The 18709-nt window shown below is 38.8% G+C and overlaps 2 protein-coding genes across 2 annotated transcripts in view; both read left to right on the forward strand.

The window, feature by feature from the left end:
- adssl (adenylosuccinate synthase, like) overlaps nt 1-1226 on the forward strand; it is a 10889-nt gene extending 9663 nt beyond the window's left edge. Inside the window, exons 12-13 of the mRNA XM_014016435.1 lie at nt 193-342; nt 444-1226. Of these exons, the coding sequence (XP_013871889.1) occupies nt 193-342; nt 444-496 (203 nt within the window). The 3' untranslated portion in view covers nt 497-1226. The remainder of the gene's footprint in view (nt 1-192; nt 343-443) is intronic.
- Nucleotides 1227-8615: 7389 nt separating this feature from the next.
- Nucleotides 8616-18709, forward strand: part of kcnk4b (potassium channel, subfamily K, member 4b) — a 14647-nt gene continuing 4553 nt past the window's right edge. Inside the window, exons 1-6 of the mRNA XM_014016436.1 lie at nt 8616-8831; nt 10638-10767; nt 10978-11266; nt 17837-17951; nt 18035-18195; nt 18286-18472. Coding sequence (XP_013871890.1) covers nt 11066-11266; nt 17837-17951; nt 18035-18195; nt 18286-18472 — 664 coding nt within the window. The 5' untranslated portion in view covers nt 8616-8831; nt 10638-10767; nt 10978-11065. The remainder of the gene's footprint in view (nt 8832-10637; nt 10768-10977; nt 11267-17836; nt 17952-18034; nt 18196-18285; nt 18473-18709) is intronic.

An 18709-nucleotide genomic window follows, 5' to 3' on the forward strand; every position in this document is an offset into this window, starting at 1 on the left:
GTGATGTTGTATTTCTGAGTGTTTTATGTGCTGCAGAACAGGAACCTGCTGTAAAACAGCAATTATGCTGAGTCAGGCTTGATTTTTAGTAATCTTTTCCTGTTRAATCAATAAATCAAATCAAATCAGTTGTCTGGACTCGTGCAGATTTGCCAGCAGACAGTAAAGATAGTTTTTCTCTTCCTGCTGCAGCCAATATGGACGTGTTGACGCGTGTGTGTGTGGATTACGAGACGCTGCCCGGCTGGTGCTGCAGCACCGAGTCGGCCCGCAGCTTCGAGGAGCTGCCTCCTCCGGCTCAGAGCTACATTCGGTTCATCGAGGACTTCCTTCAAGTGCCAGGTCCGCAGATTGAGAGAGAGAGATGGTTTCTGATTAATGGAGAAAGCAGTGCCAAAGCTGCCAGTCACAGTTTGTGTTTTATTTGTCGTTTCTCGTTTCAGTGAAGTGGGTCGGAGTGGGAAAGTCCAGAGAGAGCATGGTCAAACTGTTCTGATCTACGGCTGCACTCGTCCACATCGTGTCGCAACATCAGATTACGGAAATCCGAACTGTTCAAACTGGGAGGAGAAATAACAACAATAATAAATCACCAGCAGGACCACACGTTAAAGATTTAGCTGCTGCTTTTGTCACATATTCAGATCTAATTTAAACATTCCTCACATTGATTTTTACGTCAGTTCAGGATGTTCACGTTTAATCCCGAAGCTGGTATTTAAGCTGTTTTAGCTTTTTTTTTTTAATGTTTGCTAACCAAACGTCTGTTGAGTGTGTCGTTTGTTTGTTTTTTACATTTAAAAAGCCACTGACGAGCAGATGTGGAAGCCTGTCAGTCTGTAAATGACTTCAAATTAAAACATAAATTATTTTCAGGCTTCAAAAAGGATTTAAAATATTCATTATTTGGACGTTAAAACGTTTTTCTATTGAGGAAATTTTTAAAAAGGTAACAGTTTAAAAGGAACTAAAGGTTTTAAAAAGAGTTAACCAAGAATATAAACAGGTTTTTACTTCACAGAGACATTTATTACTGCAGGTTTGTGTAAATGTAAAGTATGTTTTCTGACTTCTGGCAGCAGTGTTGTAGTCCGCCAGACTGGTCTTGGTCTTAAGACTGGTCTTGAGACCACTTTGTGATGGTCTGGTCTTGACTACAACACTGTCAGTAATGTAAACATTTCCTGAGCTTCTTAGATCCAATAAAACAAAGTTCTCATGTTAAAGGTTTCTTTTTTATTGTCTTTTCTGGTAATCAGAAACATTTATGTCTCAAGTTTTAACTTTTTTTAACGGAGGAGAGAAGAAATATTAGACATTTAGACATTCCAGCACACGGTTCCTTTAGATACGTCGACTTCTTGCTGTTAAAAAGCTTTACAGGATCTGAAAAGATTAGATTAATGTGTAAAGGAGAATCTGAGGCAAATCAATAAGAGGTGGAACTGGACTTCCCAGATCCTCAATCTTTCTAATATGTTACAGGCTCTGAAACCCTGACTCAGTTTTCTTCTTTTCCAGCTGCTAACATCTGTTAGTCGATCAGGTTCAGCTGCAGAGGAAATGCTGAGTGTGAAGTGAGCTGCAAAGGTTTTTGTTTTTTTTGTTAAATTATGACCTCAGGTTTTCATCTCGTCCTGAAACCGGAAGGTCACCGGTTCAATCCCCAGTTCCAGCTATCTTAAGTCGTGTCCTTGGGCAAGACACTTCACCCGCCTTGCCTACTGATGGTGGTCAGAGGGTCCGGTGKCGCCGCTGCGTGGCAGCCCCGCCTCTGTCAGTGTGCCTCAGTGCAGCTGTGGCTACAATGTAGCTTACCACCATCAGTGTGAATGGATGAATGTCTGAAGTGTAAAACACTTCAGAGTCCATGTGGATTTGATAAGGTGCTATATAAGTTCAAGCCATTCACCATTTTTCTACCATCCATCCATTATTTATACCTGCTTCTTCCTTTCAGGGTCACTGGTGCCCATATCCAGCAGTCACAGTGTGAGGGGGCATATAGGTATATATTTACAATAATTGTATAAATTATTAAAATAATTATAAATATAAAATTAGGCAGCACAGTTGTCAGAGCAACATGTTGCCTCTAAAGAAGAAGGTTGCTAAGATCAAAATTTTAGGTTGTGTTTACATCATCTCCCTGTGCAGGAGTGGGTTTTCTCAAAGTACTTTTCTCTCAGACCAAAATCATATTTATTAAAACTAACATCATGAAAAAGTAAATAATTGAATAGGTTGGGATAATTAATAAATGCAGTTTGTAATTGTGCTTGTTTTATTCTTTATTTCCAGTTTTGAGTATTTATAATTATATTAGGTTTTTTTTTCAAGCAAATAAGAGGAGGTGGCTTTAAAACTGAGAAAGCTTTTTCTTTGTAAATGTTTTTAAAATGTTTGCTTTGACTTTTTAAAAGAAAATGACAAACAGGCCATAGGCATCATGGTAATTATTTGAGAAAGGGAAGTGTCCCCTGCACATAAATCAAATTAGTTTGGACCCCCCCACATTTACTATATATTATTTCACTGCAGTTTTCACAGAAAACCTTTCTTTGTTGTGATAAAGATTCGACACCTCTGAGCAGTAAGGAGCTTCCTAAGCAGGAGTCATCATGAAGACCGAGGAACTCTCCAAAGATGAAGTTAAGTACAGCTCAGGGCTGGTGTATAAAATATATATATCCTGAACCTTGAGTCTCTCATGGAGCTCTGTTAAATCTGCAGAGGCTTGTCCATCAAAGCTCTTGAAACAAGTGAGGCAATCAGAGAAACATCCAGGAGGTTAAAGACAGCCCTGACAGAGACATTAAAAAAACAAAATGAAAAAATGGAATTACGTCCTTAAATATGCACAAGTGTTCTGATCAGATGAGACTAAAACACAGAGGCAAACTGACCAGCTGAGAACACCTCCACAGTGAAGCAYGGTGGTGGCAGCATCATGCTGTGGGGATGTTTTTCACCAGCAGGGACTGAGACGGTTCACCTTTCTGACCCAGAACTATGACTGAAGCAACATTTCACCCACTCAGACTTCAGTTTAACTGAGATTTTTTTAATATTTTAGATTTTTAATCATGGTTTCAGTCCCTTTTTTATCATCAGTTACTGGGAATTTAACTTATAAAGAAGCACGTTTTATTTTTATTTCCTGTCCTGCTTTGAAAATGTGCCTTTAGATGATTTCCCAGTAATAAAATCAGGATTTACCACTCGGACACGCTGAATAAATCTTTTCAAAATTTTCATAAAGATCTAATATTTTCTTGTTCATCATAAAAGCAGTAATCAGATCTTTCTTTTTTAACTTTGTCGCCTTCGAAGTGCACCGTCTTCCCTTAAATGACCAAAGCTGCAGACGTTTGCTAACCGCACAATTTCCAGTCCAAGAAGTCCCTGCATCATCAAAAAAAAAATGGCAGAAAGTGAGCGTACTGTGGATGCACGAAGGCCTAATTGAAAATAAAGTGCTGATAAAAGCAGCGTGGCTCTCCTCCTCCTCCTCCTCCTCTCCTTTATTTACCACCACCTGCCTTTACTCGTCCTGTAATTGTGAGCACATTGATCACATCAATCAGTCTGAGCAGTTTTTTTTTTTTTATTATTATTCCCATGTAGAGTCATTTTAGATGTGTCTCCATTCTTCAGCTGGACGGACGCTTCTTTAGCTTCATGTTGCAAACAAACCCAAGAACGCCGTTAGAGAATATTTGGGATTTTAACGACTGATGAAAGAGAAGTAAGACTTTTTTTGTTTGTTTTTTTTGCATGACATTTCAAATCTGCTTCCTTTTTTTTAAAGTTCATTGTTCAAGTTTAGCCAGAATTTAGTTTTTGACAAATCAGTGGGGGAAAAAAGTGATTCTTTCACAACTTTTTAGTTTTTTTAAACAAAACTTTCGGTATAAAACTCCCAGAGTCCTGATTTATGTGTCCAGAGTAAGAGGACACCTCTCCCCCTGCAGTTGGACGGTGTTCAGTTGAAGGAGGACAGACAGGAGCTCTCACACAGATTGAATTGAAGTAGCTAAATGTATTTAACAGTTTATTTGACTGAGTGCATAAAATGAATCCAATCCTGCTCCTCAGCAAGTCCAGGTCCAGAGGAGGACCGTGGGTTTGYAGGAAAAAAGATGCCGAAGCTGAAGAAGTGTCAGTCAGAGGGCAGAAAGTTCTGAATGTGTTGCAGCAAACTGCTTCTGTTTCGGGGCGTCGCTGTAAAAGTTTTATTACTTGGCTGCCTGCTGGGTTTAAATCACGACACAGCATTTTTTTTTTACAGATGAGCTGTTTGTTGATGAAACATTTTTAATTAAAATGAGCGTCCAATCAAATGAAGACATGAGAAGGAAAACAAAGACAGTAGTGTTTTAGTTGATCTTTGAGCTGGAAGACTCTCTGCAATCAGATTTCCTTCATATTTTAAATTATTTCTTAAAGAATAAAACAATGTTTCATCAAATACATACAAACCAGGACTTTTATTAATTTTCTGAGGGGGTTGAAATTACTATTTTCACATCAGGAGTTCAAAATTGCTTTTCAAATATGTTTATCTAAATGGATATATTGTAAATACCATCACGTTTAATATTTTTTTCCCCCGGATGCTGAAAAGTTTAAAAACCACTGATGTAAAAGCTGTTAAGTCGAGATTATGAGTTGAATATTTTTTAACGTCTAAAACCAAAAAAAAAGAAGAAAATAAAAAAGGAAATATAATATAATCTGGACAAAATAAAATATAAATAATAAAGTAGAAACAATCCTGCAAACCCCCTCCAAGCTTATAAAATAAGAGCGTGCAGCTGCTGAGCTGTGATTGGTGGAACAAGGTTCTGCTGGACGCTGATTGGCTGTTAAAGTATGACATCATCAGTAAAAAGCAGCCTCTGGCTCTGTTCTAAGTTTCTGAGCTGCAGCTCTGACAGATGTTATCAGATCAACACCAAAACTTAATGATTTGTTCTTTTGAGTAATTTTGTGCACAAATAAACACCGAAAAACATAAAGTCCTTGAGCATATTATTGGAACAACTCAGTTTTCTGAATCAATGTCTATTAAGGTCTTTTTAAACGAACCATCACTCTCAGTACAACATAAAATAAGGAAATCTCATTTTACAGTTGAGTTGAAACAGCTTGAAAGGAACGACCTCCTCCCTACACCCAGGTTTTAATACGGACCAGAGAAACCACTTTGATCTCTGCATGTTGAAGCTGAACTACATGACATCAGGTTTTACAGAGATGGTGTGATGAGAGGGGTGTTAGTTTTCTGCCACGCAGCATTTAGGCCAAAAGTTCGGTTTAGAATAAAAAGACAAAAAATAGTAAAAATGCTGGTGCAATTTTYGTAGCAATGATTTTAAAGTAACTGAATTTTYMRRMYTTTTTATTTCTTTCTTTTATTCTATATAATATCCTTGTAAAGTGCTTTGATGTTTGTGGTTGTAACGTAACAGAATCTAAAAATGTTAAAGGGACACGAAGACTTTCGACACTCAGACACAGTTTGAAGTATTTAAGCAACATTTTGGAACGAACTTGGGCTTCAACCCTAAAAAAAAAACCTCTGTTACAATCTGTATCAGCAGAAAATTTTAGGATTTTAAATAATTTAGGTTTTTGCTGCTAATGCAGGGTGAATTTATAAATATTTGATATACAGGTCATCTGTTAATAGTAGAAATCAAACATCATACAAATGTGAAACACATATCTTACCTAAAATTATTTATAACTTTATGTTATACATATCAGATCATATCAGTTTTCTCCCACAGAGTAAAAACATACATTTTAAGTTAATTAGTAACTAAACCATGGTGTGAGTGGGAGTGAATGGTTGGTTGATTCTCTCATTTTTCTGTCATTTGTTTCTGACACACACACACACACAGACAAACAATACACACATTTTGTTTCTAAAGCATCGTAGGGACAAGTGATACAATCATGTGGAAAACCATCTGTCTCCTGAGGCTGTGTAGGACCTCAGTGATGAGCAGGAAGCAGGAACATGAGTTTATCCAAGAAAAAAAAAAGAAAATTATAATACAAGAAAATAAGAATCTTTACTGAAAGAACCAAACTTGTTGAAGTGACACAAAGACAAGCAACCACAAGGATGTCACAAAGTAAACCTGGGAGTATTCACACAGAGGGAAGATGACTGACAGGGCAGGTGAAGTTTGACCAACTAAAACCAGATACTCTGTATGTAGAAAAAACATATAGAAAGCCACACAATAAGGGAAGTAGTAGTACAAAAATTCACAACCATAAAACCATGTGTAGGTACGAYCTGGAATCTGGTGAATATAGATTTTATGTAACAACGTGGATCACGATGAAGAGTAAGATGAACCATCTGACCAGGGCAATGAATAAGATCATATCTCAGAAAAGAACAACATAAAAACTTGTTTTTAACAGGTACTATTCTTATCTGAACACTGCAAAAACACTAAAAATGTGATTGAAGCTTTCATGAGAAATGACTCAAAAAATCCTCTAGGAAAGCTTATCAGTACAGCAGTGTTATCTAATGGAAAACGATTCTGGAGACCCTGGGCCGAACATTTGGAGGTAGATGAGTCGGAAATGCATGATGGCAAGGTGCCAGTGGGTTCTGCTCACAGGAACAGACAAACTGTGACAAACTGTGACTATATAGAGCAGAAAGCGTGAAATTATAGAGCCAAAATTAATGAAGGACAAAATAAAATGTGAGCAACCAGCAATAGTTCCCTTGGTTTCTAGAACCTATAGTAATGATTAAGTATTATGAGTATATGTTATACTCATATTTCTACCTTCTTTGGTGCCACATTACTCATCTTTAAGGGGTAGCTTGAGGCTCTTTGCTATTGAAATAGAGGGGAAATACGAGCATCATTTAACTCCAGTTGTCCAAAATGGAAGTCAAATGTTTTTGGGTGCTGTTATGTTCAATTCAGTTTATTTATATTGCTCTACACAACAAAGTTTGTCTCAGGGCATCGTACAGAAAACAACCAATCTATGGAGCCAGCAGATTGAGTTGAATCTTCAGTTTGTTGCAGAATCCCAACAAAGATTATTGTTGCATCATTGTGTACTGGTTGATTCACATAGTTTACGTTGCTGCTGCTTGGGCAAATATTCATTTATCTGTATTTCATGCTTAAAAGAAAGCTCATGTGACATCTTGTGTGCAGGTGAGGAGGCTGGACTTAAAGACTTACTTCACTATGATGGTCCAAAAATGCAACAAGGCAGCTCCTAAAAACTGGGTCCTGTCAGCCTCAATTTTCAACAAAGCAAAAAGTGGGTACATTTTATCCAGTTGTAATGCGATGGGGTTGTACCCCCAGTAGCAAAGCCCCGCCCACACTCCCTCCCACTGTGCTGATAGGCTGTCACACTGTCAATCAACTTGTCTTAAAGCCTGAAATAGCTAAATGAAATGAAACATGTTTTTAAAATTCATATTCGAACATACAGCAGCATCTCAAACAAGGAGGATATGTTTTCGGTAGCACTGCTTTACCTGTCCGTCCATCTGTGCACGTGATCACTCAAAGGGTTATGGACTGATTTTCATTAATTTCTCAGGACACGTTGGGGTTTGTCACAAGAAAAAATGATTAAATTTTGGTGCTGCTCTGACGTCTGCCAGAACTGCGGTTCGTCGTGAGCTGGCACAAACCCAAAATGAAAACTTTAAACAGAACAGGGCCGGAGGCTGCCTTTTAGTGATGATGTCATACCGTGACAATGAATCAGAATCCAGCGAAACTTTGTTCCACCAATCACAGCTCAACTGTCTTGGTGAAGGTAAGCACTCTGTAAATGTTTAGTGTATTTTATTCTTTTTTTCGCTGTGAAACAGGCCAAACATCTAAAAATCATGCTGCAGTCAGCCACTAGGGGGCTCTTGGCCTTCATGGCTTCAACTTCCAGGTTCCAGTCTAGGGGTAACAATACATCGAACTATATTGATATATCGATTTGAATGGTTCATGATTCAGTTTTATTGAGGCAAAACAAAAGTATCAATTTGTATCGTCATCATATGCTCAGTGTGAACTGATATATGCCCATCTAACCGACATTGTGTTAGATCATATGCTATCGCATTATATCGATCGCAGACGTGAATTGAATCAAAATCGTATCGTGACAGACTTTGTGATATCGAGAAATATCGATCCGTCATCCAAACATTTCGATGTAATATTGTATTGTGATAAAGCTGGTGATTCCAGTCGTCTGTCTAGTCATCAAACATGCCGATGTCCACTGATATGAAGCTTTCACCACACCCAACTTCCTTTGTTCAGATCTAACTCAGACCCTCAAACAGCTAGTTAAACTTGGGAGGGTCCGATGGACATTCGGGAATGCTTCAGCTGTCGTTCCTGGTTCGAGTGCTTCCCTGTTAAGAACCGACAATTTAACACCAAACTTCAGCGACTCAAACATAGACCCAACAGCAACACTGATGCTCAGAGAAGCGTTGTATTTCTTCTGTTGCTCCAGCCGTCCTCTGCAGGTTGGACACTGCCTCACAGAACAGAAACACACTTTGAAACAACACAGCAGAGGCTCTGAAACCGACTCTGTTCAGACCCCGTCCTCCTCGTTCCATCTGCGCTCCCTCTTTAATTCACTCTCTCACTCTGTTGACATGAAGTCCGTTTGATTGAGCACCTTTTCGCCTCTGGTGCGCTCAGCACAAACCTCGCCTCCTCACACACTCTCACACATGCGGCTGCCTGAAGTCATGATGGGACGCCCTGCTCGGCTCAGCTCTCTCATGGTCCCTCCTCTCTGAGGTAAGCTACATGTGAGCCGGACGGTCTGCRGCATTGATCCGAACCATGAATCTTATGGATTCAAAGGGAGTCTAAGTGGCTATTAAAGTGGCTCATTATGTGTGTCTGCATTACTCCTGCTGCAGCAGCCCTGTCGGCACTTAAAGCATATTACAGTTTTTGCTTTTGTCAACTGTCTGCCACTGTGGGTTGGTTTTTAAGGTGTGTGATCTGAAGACAAACTGCAGATTCTGTGTAAGAATCCTGTTCGGTTGACTAAAGTTTCCTATTTGAAATTCAATGATTTATATTTGGGATAATATTAATTAAAAAATTAGCTTTTTTAATTTAATTACAAATATATTTGTGCTTCTTGGGTTTAAATGTGAAACAAATATAATTTTTGGCCAGTTTGTAATTGAGATCTGTTTCATTCTGTAAGTGGACTGTCTCTTTCTGTACTCCAGCAGCTATAAAACTGGTTTCAGTGCAGGTCTGACAGTTTACTGCTTTCATTTTGGACCAGAACCAAYAGATTTGCTGACTAAAGAGCCACACTGACCAAACTTTAAAGGACTGGAGTCAGTTTTTTTCTTGGTTTGTATTCCAGCAGTTTAAATGATCTGTTCATGTCTGATTGTTTTTAGATGTTTCTGGAGCGTTTGACAGGTCTATCRCTGCTGTAACAGGTTAGGCGTGGATCAGTGCACCGTCACTTCCTCAGGTTTCAAGTAAAGTTAAAGGCCTAGCATTTTTTTAAAGGAATGAATATCATCTGCCACCTTCTGTGCCAAGGTTTGAAGGTAAGATCATCTTGTGCTGACAAATGACAGAGTTGTAGCGACTCTGGTTGATGTCCTGCTTGTGTTGGTGCACTCTGGGATGACTCTCAGCTGCTATCACGCCCAGTCTTAGCGCAATATCTGTAAATGGGACGGATTTACAGGCCAGTCATCGGGACGCTGCAAACTGAGAAAGCTCAGATAAGAAGCAAAACGTCTTCAACTAGTGTACAGTCTGCTTTATCGTTGAACTTGTCTGATTTTGTGCACATGCATCATGTTGACAGTTTTGTATGTGGATTAAAAGCACACAAGAACAGAGAAAAGTTAGAGAGATTGGTGTCTACTAGTGCTGATAGTCAGTTTGATGAATTGGGAATTATCTCCACGGTAAATGATGCTGGCCTCATCACCAGATCTGAAGTGGGTTTGGATACATTTCAATGCATAATGTGTCCAAACCTATTTCGGATCTACACGGCGTATGTAGTGCAGAGAGAACCTGCAGGTCAGGCCACGTCTCAAAAAAAAAAAAAAAAAAAAAAATAAAGCTAAAGTCATTATCTGTTTCGAAATCAAATAATCGTTCATTTTTGAATTTTTGTTTCAGAAAACAAAACACTTTTTTCAAACAAAAACCGAACTGCCTGAATGCACACTGACCTAACAGGCATCAGGTTGTTTGGTTTTCAACATTTCTTTGGGATGGACTGAGTTACAGGTATGTTTTTGTTGGTTCAGGACAGTTAGTGGATGCCATCCTGATTCCAAAACTAACCCAGTCGTAGCTGTACATCCAGTGATCTGTCCACCGGTTGATGAGGTATTTTGGGAAATGGACACAGTCCATTTTTACCTTTGGGCWCCAAAACTGTGAGCTCTCTCTTGATTTGATCAACACCCAACCAAACCTGGACTTTTAAACATCTCTCTTCCAGTTTCTGACCTCGCGTCGACAGTGTGAGCGAACATTTTGGCTGTCATTGAGTTAAATTTAGACGGATCTGATCTGATATAAAAACATGTCCGTGTGGTTCCTGTCCAGTGTCCCCTCCTTTAGAATCTGAGGGGGACGGGTTCCCCAGCGGTTACGGATCCAGGGACTCAATCATCAGAGCTGGTCCCAAGAGGGACTGGAAAAGACGGCGGTCCGGGCAGATAAAGCGCACTGACAGGTGAGCTCTGTTGTTGTGTTTTGCACCTGTCTGTGTGTTCATGGCATGTTTTGAAACTCACACACACACACGGCGACGTCTGTCCAAGGCAGGACAGGTTCTTGTTTGTTGTTTTTTGGCCCAGCAGTGCTGCAAGGCTCAAGTCGATCTAACAGGCGATATAAAACCCACTGGATGTGCTTCTTTTTTTAATGGTTGCTGATGTTTCAGCTACAGCAGCTGGGATCAAGCCCCCGTCAGAGTTGMGGTCGGTCCAGAGAAGAAGCAGGCTGCGTTCGGACTGACTGGAGGTGCAGCCATGCGCTGCTCCACCCTACTCGCCATCTTCACGGGGGTCATCCTGTACCTGGTGCTGGGCGCCGTGGTGTTTCAGTCCCTGGAGGCTCCCCTGGAGGAGGACGAGTACATGAGCCTGCTGAGCTCCCTGCAGAACAAATCCACGCACTTCCTGTTAAACAACTCCTGCATCGACCCGGAAATGCTACAGAACTTTCTGCAGGTACAACATGCAGTCTTTTCATGGCAGGAAATATTCAGTAGTTTTGAAATATTTTCCACCTTTTATATAAATCAGGACTCTCTTGTCTGTTTGTTACTTTAGCAAATTATTCTGCATCAGTCAGACAAACTATTGTAATATTCAAAAATTGACGTCGGTCAGTAGGTGGAGTTAAAAGTTTTTGTTTTGGACCAGCCTCACATCTATCTTGCACATTTTTTTCTAGATTTGAGTTTGTATTTAATATTGAATATTTATCAAATTAAGAATTTTATTTATTTATATTATTTTCAATAACCAAACAACAATTATTGATTTCTGTATTGACGGGGAAAAAACAACTACTGTACAAAAAACTAATATTCTATGAGAAATGATTGCAATCAGTTTATAAAGCTAAAATTTAAGTTCAAAGTCATGTTTTATATAAATTATTACATTTTATTAAAATAACCAAACACTTTTAATAAAGAGGAAATAGACCCGCACATTTAAATAATTAAAATAACAGTTCTATTATCAAACTCAGATCAGCTTAAAGGGATAGTTCAGACCTATTGAAGAGGGATTCTGTAGATGGGTCTATTGTCGATGACTCTTTGAATGAACTGTTTGGAGAAAAACTGTTTAATTTTGCTCAAATTAAAATTAAACTACAACCAAAGTGACCAATGTCCTAAAATAATTTATTTTCTATTGATTTTATAAATCTTAACACTATTGTCAGTTTTGCATTTAGTGGCATTCCATGGTTATTTGCAAGCGTAGATAATGGCAGCAGCAGCTAGCTGTAGCGTCATGATATTGTTGCTGGAATAAACACTTGTTGTAAAAATGATGGTGATGGGATCACTAACTACATTAGCTCCTCAGTCCTGTCAGAATTAACCTGTTTCTCCAAACTCAGGTTATTTAAAGAGCTATTTGCAGCAGGTAAGATTATTATTGTTCACAATAATTCCATAGAACCCCTCACAATATCTTTCCATACAAAACCTGTTTCCACGTGGACAAGGTGAAACCAGAGCTAAGTTTTTAGGATATCTAGATATAATGTTGAAATGTTTATTTTTCTGTTCTTTTGTCTGACAGTAACTGATCTGTTGTACTGATTRAATAGTAACTTGTTAAATTGAGGGGATTCTGTAGGACCTCAGATGACCCCTCAGATCCATGTAGTCTGATCGGTGCAGCTTGTCGGTGCCGCTGTAAAGCTCCACAGCTCCACCCGATAACAGGTGTGATCCGAACAGTTATGTGTGTGTGGTTCTGCTCCAACGTGCATGTCAATTCATGAAAGTTGATCCAAGCTTAAGCAGGGCATTACTCTGGTGGTTTGGCAACTGCCCCGTGATCCCTGAGATGCCTGTCCTCTCCCTCGAGAGGAGATTGTAAAATGACTATTTTAACTTGCGGTGTGATCTCTACGTGCAGTCGCTGACATTCTGCAAAAAGGTTAGACTGACTGAAGGACATGAGATGAGTAAACAAACTGGATGTGAAGAATTTAAAGAAAAAAAATCTTATCACTGTCTTACAATAAAAGAACAGAAATAATGGTGAAGTTATTTCTAATGTGGTTTCTAATGGAATCAAAGGAAATTAAACAATTAACAGAAAAAATATTTTTAAAAATGTGGTTAAAATTAATAAAACAGGAAGGAAAGAAAAAAAGATGGAAGGAAGACAGATTTTGTCACTATTACCAGTGGTAGGCACAGCTCACCTAAACGTTAGCTTCGCTAACTCATAAAATTTAGCGAATGCTAACACTAACAGCTGACCTCTAAGACGACAGTCACTCGRTCACACACTTACACTTACCTGTGCCTTTGCTTTAACTAAACTGTCAACTTTAAGCTAAATTGTGGCAGCACAAGCATACACAGTAGATCTGCACATGGATCCTGCTCTTTCCTGGCTGTTGACCAATAGGAGAGGAGCTGACCCAAGAAGGCCCGCCCACCTTATTTGCTTAGTAAGACAAAAATGCATAAGGAAATTTATAAACAGGAGACAGAGAAATGTAAAAGCAATACATGGTGACTTGTGAGAAAACTTATTTTAAAATAATTAAATATAATCATTTAAAAGACACAAATGCACGTACAAGTGAAAGGAAAAACAAAAAAGATATATAATTTTTAAAAACTGTAAATTGTAAATTATGTGCTAAAATATATAATTTATTGGAACTAAGCTGGAAAAATAAATATGAAGGTCTGTTAAATTATAAAACATGAGATAAAGTTCTTCTTTAATTAAATTGGTGCATTTAAAGTGTATTTATTTATGTATTTATTTGTTCGTTTACATGAGTCTGCTTTTATTTCTAATTATGTCAGATTCGGTCCTCCATACATGTCTATAACTAACCTTTACAATTCTTTAAAATGTATTTTTAGAAAGCTCAGTAGGCAAACTCAGTAAAAATAAAGTGCATCGCTGTTCAAACATTTTATAAACCTTTACACCACAAACAGTTTCACATATAGTAGTACATATTTTTATCTTTTAGCAGAAATGTAATATTGCTGAGGGAACTTTATGAAGCTGTTGTGTATATTTGAATATTTAAAAACATTGCAATGTGGTAGCAAACTTGGCTATTACCCCCTGGACCCCTCCCTGATTGCACCACTGCTTTTGGCCCAGTTGTGAATCCTTTTTGATACATGTGAGCTGAGCAGATTTACTTCTTGTAATCTGTTTTGGGTTGGTCAGCTCTGACTGACCCTAAAACTTTTTTTTTAAATAATCAGACGTTATTTACCCGCTCTGGAGACACACACACAGCCAGGAGACGATAGTTTAAACTTGCCAACTTTATTACAGTAAACGCTGAGTCGCCAGAATACGATGTCTCGTATTTTTACTCTCCTATTTTTACTGACACCAGGCTCCTTCATAAAACGTTTCCATTAAATGGGCCAACAGAGCAGTCTGTCTCTATGCTGCCTTGAGCCGTTCATTTTGACCGATGGAGACGGCCGCGTCCCRCTCAGACGTGAGCTTTCAGATCATAAGTGAGCTTTGCGGAACCAAAAGAGGCGTAACGTGCCACTCAATACGACGTCACATTATTCCAGTTCAAAAACATGACGGATGAACTCAATTTAGCAAAGATTTTTATGGTTAATCCATTTTTTTTTAAAAAAACAAAAGTTGCTGTGAGTCATCATCAGCTTTCCCTAAATAATAATCAGTTTTAATTTTAATCCTGTGACCATCTGGCTGCGCTGATCACACCTCATCAGTTCATCGCGTTATTGAACTTTGGCTCCGGCTTATATTTTCACATGTCGTCTGTTTCGTCTCTGTTTCTACCTTGATCTGTGGCACATCAGAGGTGGGCTGACATGGACGCCTTCGGTCCATTCAGAAATCACACTGAGGCAGGCAGATAGCCTCAAAAGCGATCAGCATGGTCAAACCGCAGCCAGCTAGTTGACGTGTGTGGTCACGTGATGGCGGGAGGTCCATTTTCACGAACCTCCATAGTCTAACGAGACACACAGAGCAGACCTCCTGGGAAACCCCTCCTGCCCCTGTACTGTGTCTCCATCCATGAGTTTTGGGCCGTTTGACTTCTGACCAATCACACTATCATTTCGTATGTGGAAGGGGGTGAAAAGTTCAGCTCGGACCTTGTGACAGGAAGAGGCGGGCGACACGAAGCTGAAAACAAAATGATGCGATTTTCATCACAGAACTACGACAATGAGAGCGGATCTGGCAGGTTCCAGTGGACTCTGCTGAGGCCTTGAGTCCTGGACTGAGGTGTGCCTCTCAGATGTGCCCTCTAGTGACAAAAATCGATATCTGCAACAAAACAGAACATAAATGCATTCCCTGTGTAAACCTACGAACACAACACTCATCATGCAGGATCCTGTCATCAACTCTAAAAATCCCTCAACAAAACTGAATCATTTTATTTCTTTTAGCCAAATRAAACAACAGAATAAAAACAAAAACTCTGTATCTAGTTGTCCCACACCTGGCCTGAGTTAAAAAGATTTSCAGTGCTCATTGAGGCTGTCCAGACCAGTATTTAGTCCTGTCTGAATGCAATCCGGTAATTACAAACTAATGACTATTTTTAACGAGGGGTCTGGACAGCCCCTTGGTGTAAGAGATCTGATCACATTCAGAGATGGTGTCAACAAGCAGATAGGTCTTAATACTCATTAACAGTAAACGACATGATTAAACATTTACTTTTAAACACCATGAAGTGGTTAAAGGAAAAGAGGTTTTTACCTGCTCAGGTAAAAACTGACACTATTAAGAACTTTATGTATTTATAAGAAACACTGTCATAACTTAATTTAACTTTTCCCCTCAACTTTTTATGATCTTCATTTTTACTGAATTGTATAAAATTATAATCCAGAATACATATTGAACACTCTGTGATGATAATATATAATATTATATATGAAAATATATAACATATATAATAATAATATTACATAACAGTGCAATGTGCTTAATGACAGCTTACATAAGAGCTGCAGACATTTTATTTACGAGGGAGCTGCACAGCTCTCAGTTATTCCTCTGATGTCGGGCCGTGCAACAGCTCGGCATTGTGGGTCAGATTTCTCCAGGCCAAAGGTCTGATGTTTCAGCAGGTCTTTAAGTTTGTTTATTCCCACTTCAATCTGACCTTAGAGTGAAGTCACACAGTTCGCTGGTTTGGTGGAAGATCTTGTTCGGTTGAACAAAACTAAATAGGCGGTCAGGAGGAAATGTGGCCGTAAACAAATATGAAACGGCAAATATTAACATTCTTATTTTGAATTACTGCAAATAAAAATAATATTTTGGGGGAACGTAAACTAACATTCCTTGAGGGAATGAATTTCATCCACAGTTTTGAATACCAAAGTTTTAAATATAGATCTTGTTTGATCCGTTAACACTTAGAGTATACATGGCGGTGGATGACTCTCAGCTGCAACTACACCAAATCTGAGCTCAATATACATCACATGTACTGAGTTCCAGCTGTTTTTGTGTTTTCCAAAGCCAACTAGCTGTGGCAGCCATATTGAATTGGACTAATTCCAAAAGTTAATCAATTGTAGGGGAACGTTAAATGAATACTTTCTGAGCCTTAATAAAATTAGTTCGTGGTTCATAAATTATTTTGCTAACAGATAAACATGTTAGACTCCAACATTTTAAGCAGAGATAGAATATGTTAGGGTTTGTCTAACTATCTGTAAAACTGACTAAATTTCAGCTTTTCTTTGTGTTCACTAAGGTTAACTAGCTGTTGCGGCCATCTTGAATCGAGTTGATTCCAAAAGTTAATTAGTTGTCGATGTACATCCAAGTTTTTGTAAAGTCCATCCAGATATTTTACTAACAGAAAAACATGCTCAGCTGCACATTTATCCTCAGACGTGTATATTTACAACAAACTTTAGCAGATTTAAAACTGTTCACTTTTATTTGTTTATACAAATCATTTAAAATTAATATCTCAATTTAAAGGGAAATTTCTTTAATTATCTCAATAAAAGGTCTCTTTGCAACAAAGTATGAGCTTTTATTTTATACAATTTTTACAAAAAAGCGACATAGTAAAAGCAACTTTTGAAGTATTAAAACAAAAACAGTAAAACCACACAGAATAAGAAAATGCGAAAGTAGGTGAGTTAAACACAAAATCATTTTAAAAGAGTGAGATGTTTTGATTGTGGTTCACTCCAGACTCTGAGGAAAACTTATTCCACAGTCTGTAACCCGGGACAGGAAATACACAAYGTTTGGAAGGGGTTAAAATTCACTGATGTAACAGGAATCCTGACTGTTTATCACTTCCGAGACAAGAAGGAAGATTTTAAATCGAATTTTGAGTTTTATGAGAAGTGATGTAGAGATAAGAAGTGGAGGGATGTGAGATGAAACAGAATCTTGGTGAAGTCTTGGCTTCAAAGAGAACAGTTAGAATTACAATACTCTTCTAATTATTAGGCATTGTTTATTACATTGTGTCTCAGTCTTTGGATCACTGGAATCAACCTTAGACATGTGATGATTAGTTTGCCAGGTGAGCCCAATTAAAGAAAAACAACTGAAGAAGGACGTTCCACATCATTAAACAGAACATTTTGAAGCGTGGCAAAGAAAAAGATCTCTGCTGTGAAAAGCATGAAGCAGCCGAATGCCTTGAACAAGTTATGAAAACCTTAGATATTTCACAACGATCAAGGTTGATCACTGTACTGTGGAGATTTGTGGCTGTCAGAGCAGATGAAGGCACAACGAGGAAGGTTTCTGCCAAACAAATACATTGGATTAAGAGAGCAGCTGCTAAAATGCCATCACAAAGCTGCAAACAGATACTTGAAGCTGCTGGTGCCGCTGAAGTTCCACCAACATCAAGGATCCTCCAGAGGCTTGCAGTTATGTATAAACCTTTTATTTGACCACCCATAACCAATTATCCCAAACAGAAACACAACAGATTTTGTTTTTGGTCATGGACCAGAAAAAAACCCAAATATACAGATATAAAGATATAATAAAAAGAACTCCTTCTCTGTTCTGTCTCAGGAGGTAGTGGAGGAACTGGACGCAGGTATAAATGTCAAAGACAACTCCACTTTTGTCAGCAAATGGGACATCGCCAGTGCCTTGTTTTTCTCAGGGACCATCATCACAACCATTGGTAATATCTTTTCGAAGATTCAGGAATACAACATGTAAACAAATCACTGGTGAATTTGTGATTTTCTTTCTTTAAATGTACAGGGTTTGGAAACATCTCTCCCCAGTCGGACCTAGGGAAGCTGTTCTGTATTTTCTACGCTCTAGTGGGGATCCCGTTGTTCGGTATCCTGCTCGCTGGAGTCGGGGACCATCTGGGTACTGGCCTGAGGAAAACCGTTGCCAAAATAGAGACCCTCTTCCTGGTCAGACCTTAAAATATCAATTCAAACGTTGTTTTAAAGTGTAGTTTCTTRTGTTTGTAACGTCACTGTGTTGTATGTCGCCGCGGACAGAAGTGGCGTGTTAGTCCCACCATTGTCCGGGTGATTTCAGCTGTCCTGTCCATCCTGCTGGGTTGCTTGGTCTTTCTTGCGGTGCCTACTTTGGTTTTTCAAAGAGTGGAGAACTGGACCCTGTTGGAATCTGCCTACTTTGTGGTTATCACGCTGACCACGGTGGGCTTTGGTGATTACGTTGCAGGTAAACCAGAGCTTATAATCRTGCACTAGACTCTCAGGGAAGTAAGAAGTGAGTAGTTTAGATGTGAGCTGTGAGAGATAAGGGAATGTCTAATATGGTTTGATGTAGACAGTAACGATACATTATATAGGGTACTGGATATGAGGTACTTATCAAGTATAAACTTGGTACTAATCTTGCACATACCTACTGGTGTACACACCAGGCTGTGATAGGTATTGCCTCCATATATATATA

Source organism: Austrofundulus limnaeus, unplaced genomic scaffold (genome assembly GCF_001266775.1).
Source record: "Austrofundulus limnaeus strain Quisiro unplaced genomic scaffold, Austrofundulus_limnaeus-1.0 Scaffold145, whole genome shotgun sequence".
Lineage (NCBI taxonomy): Eukaryota > Metazoa > Chordata > Actinopteri > Cyprinodontiformes > Rivulidae > Austrofundulus > Austrofundulus limnaeus.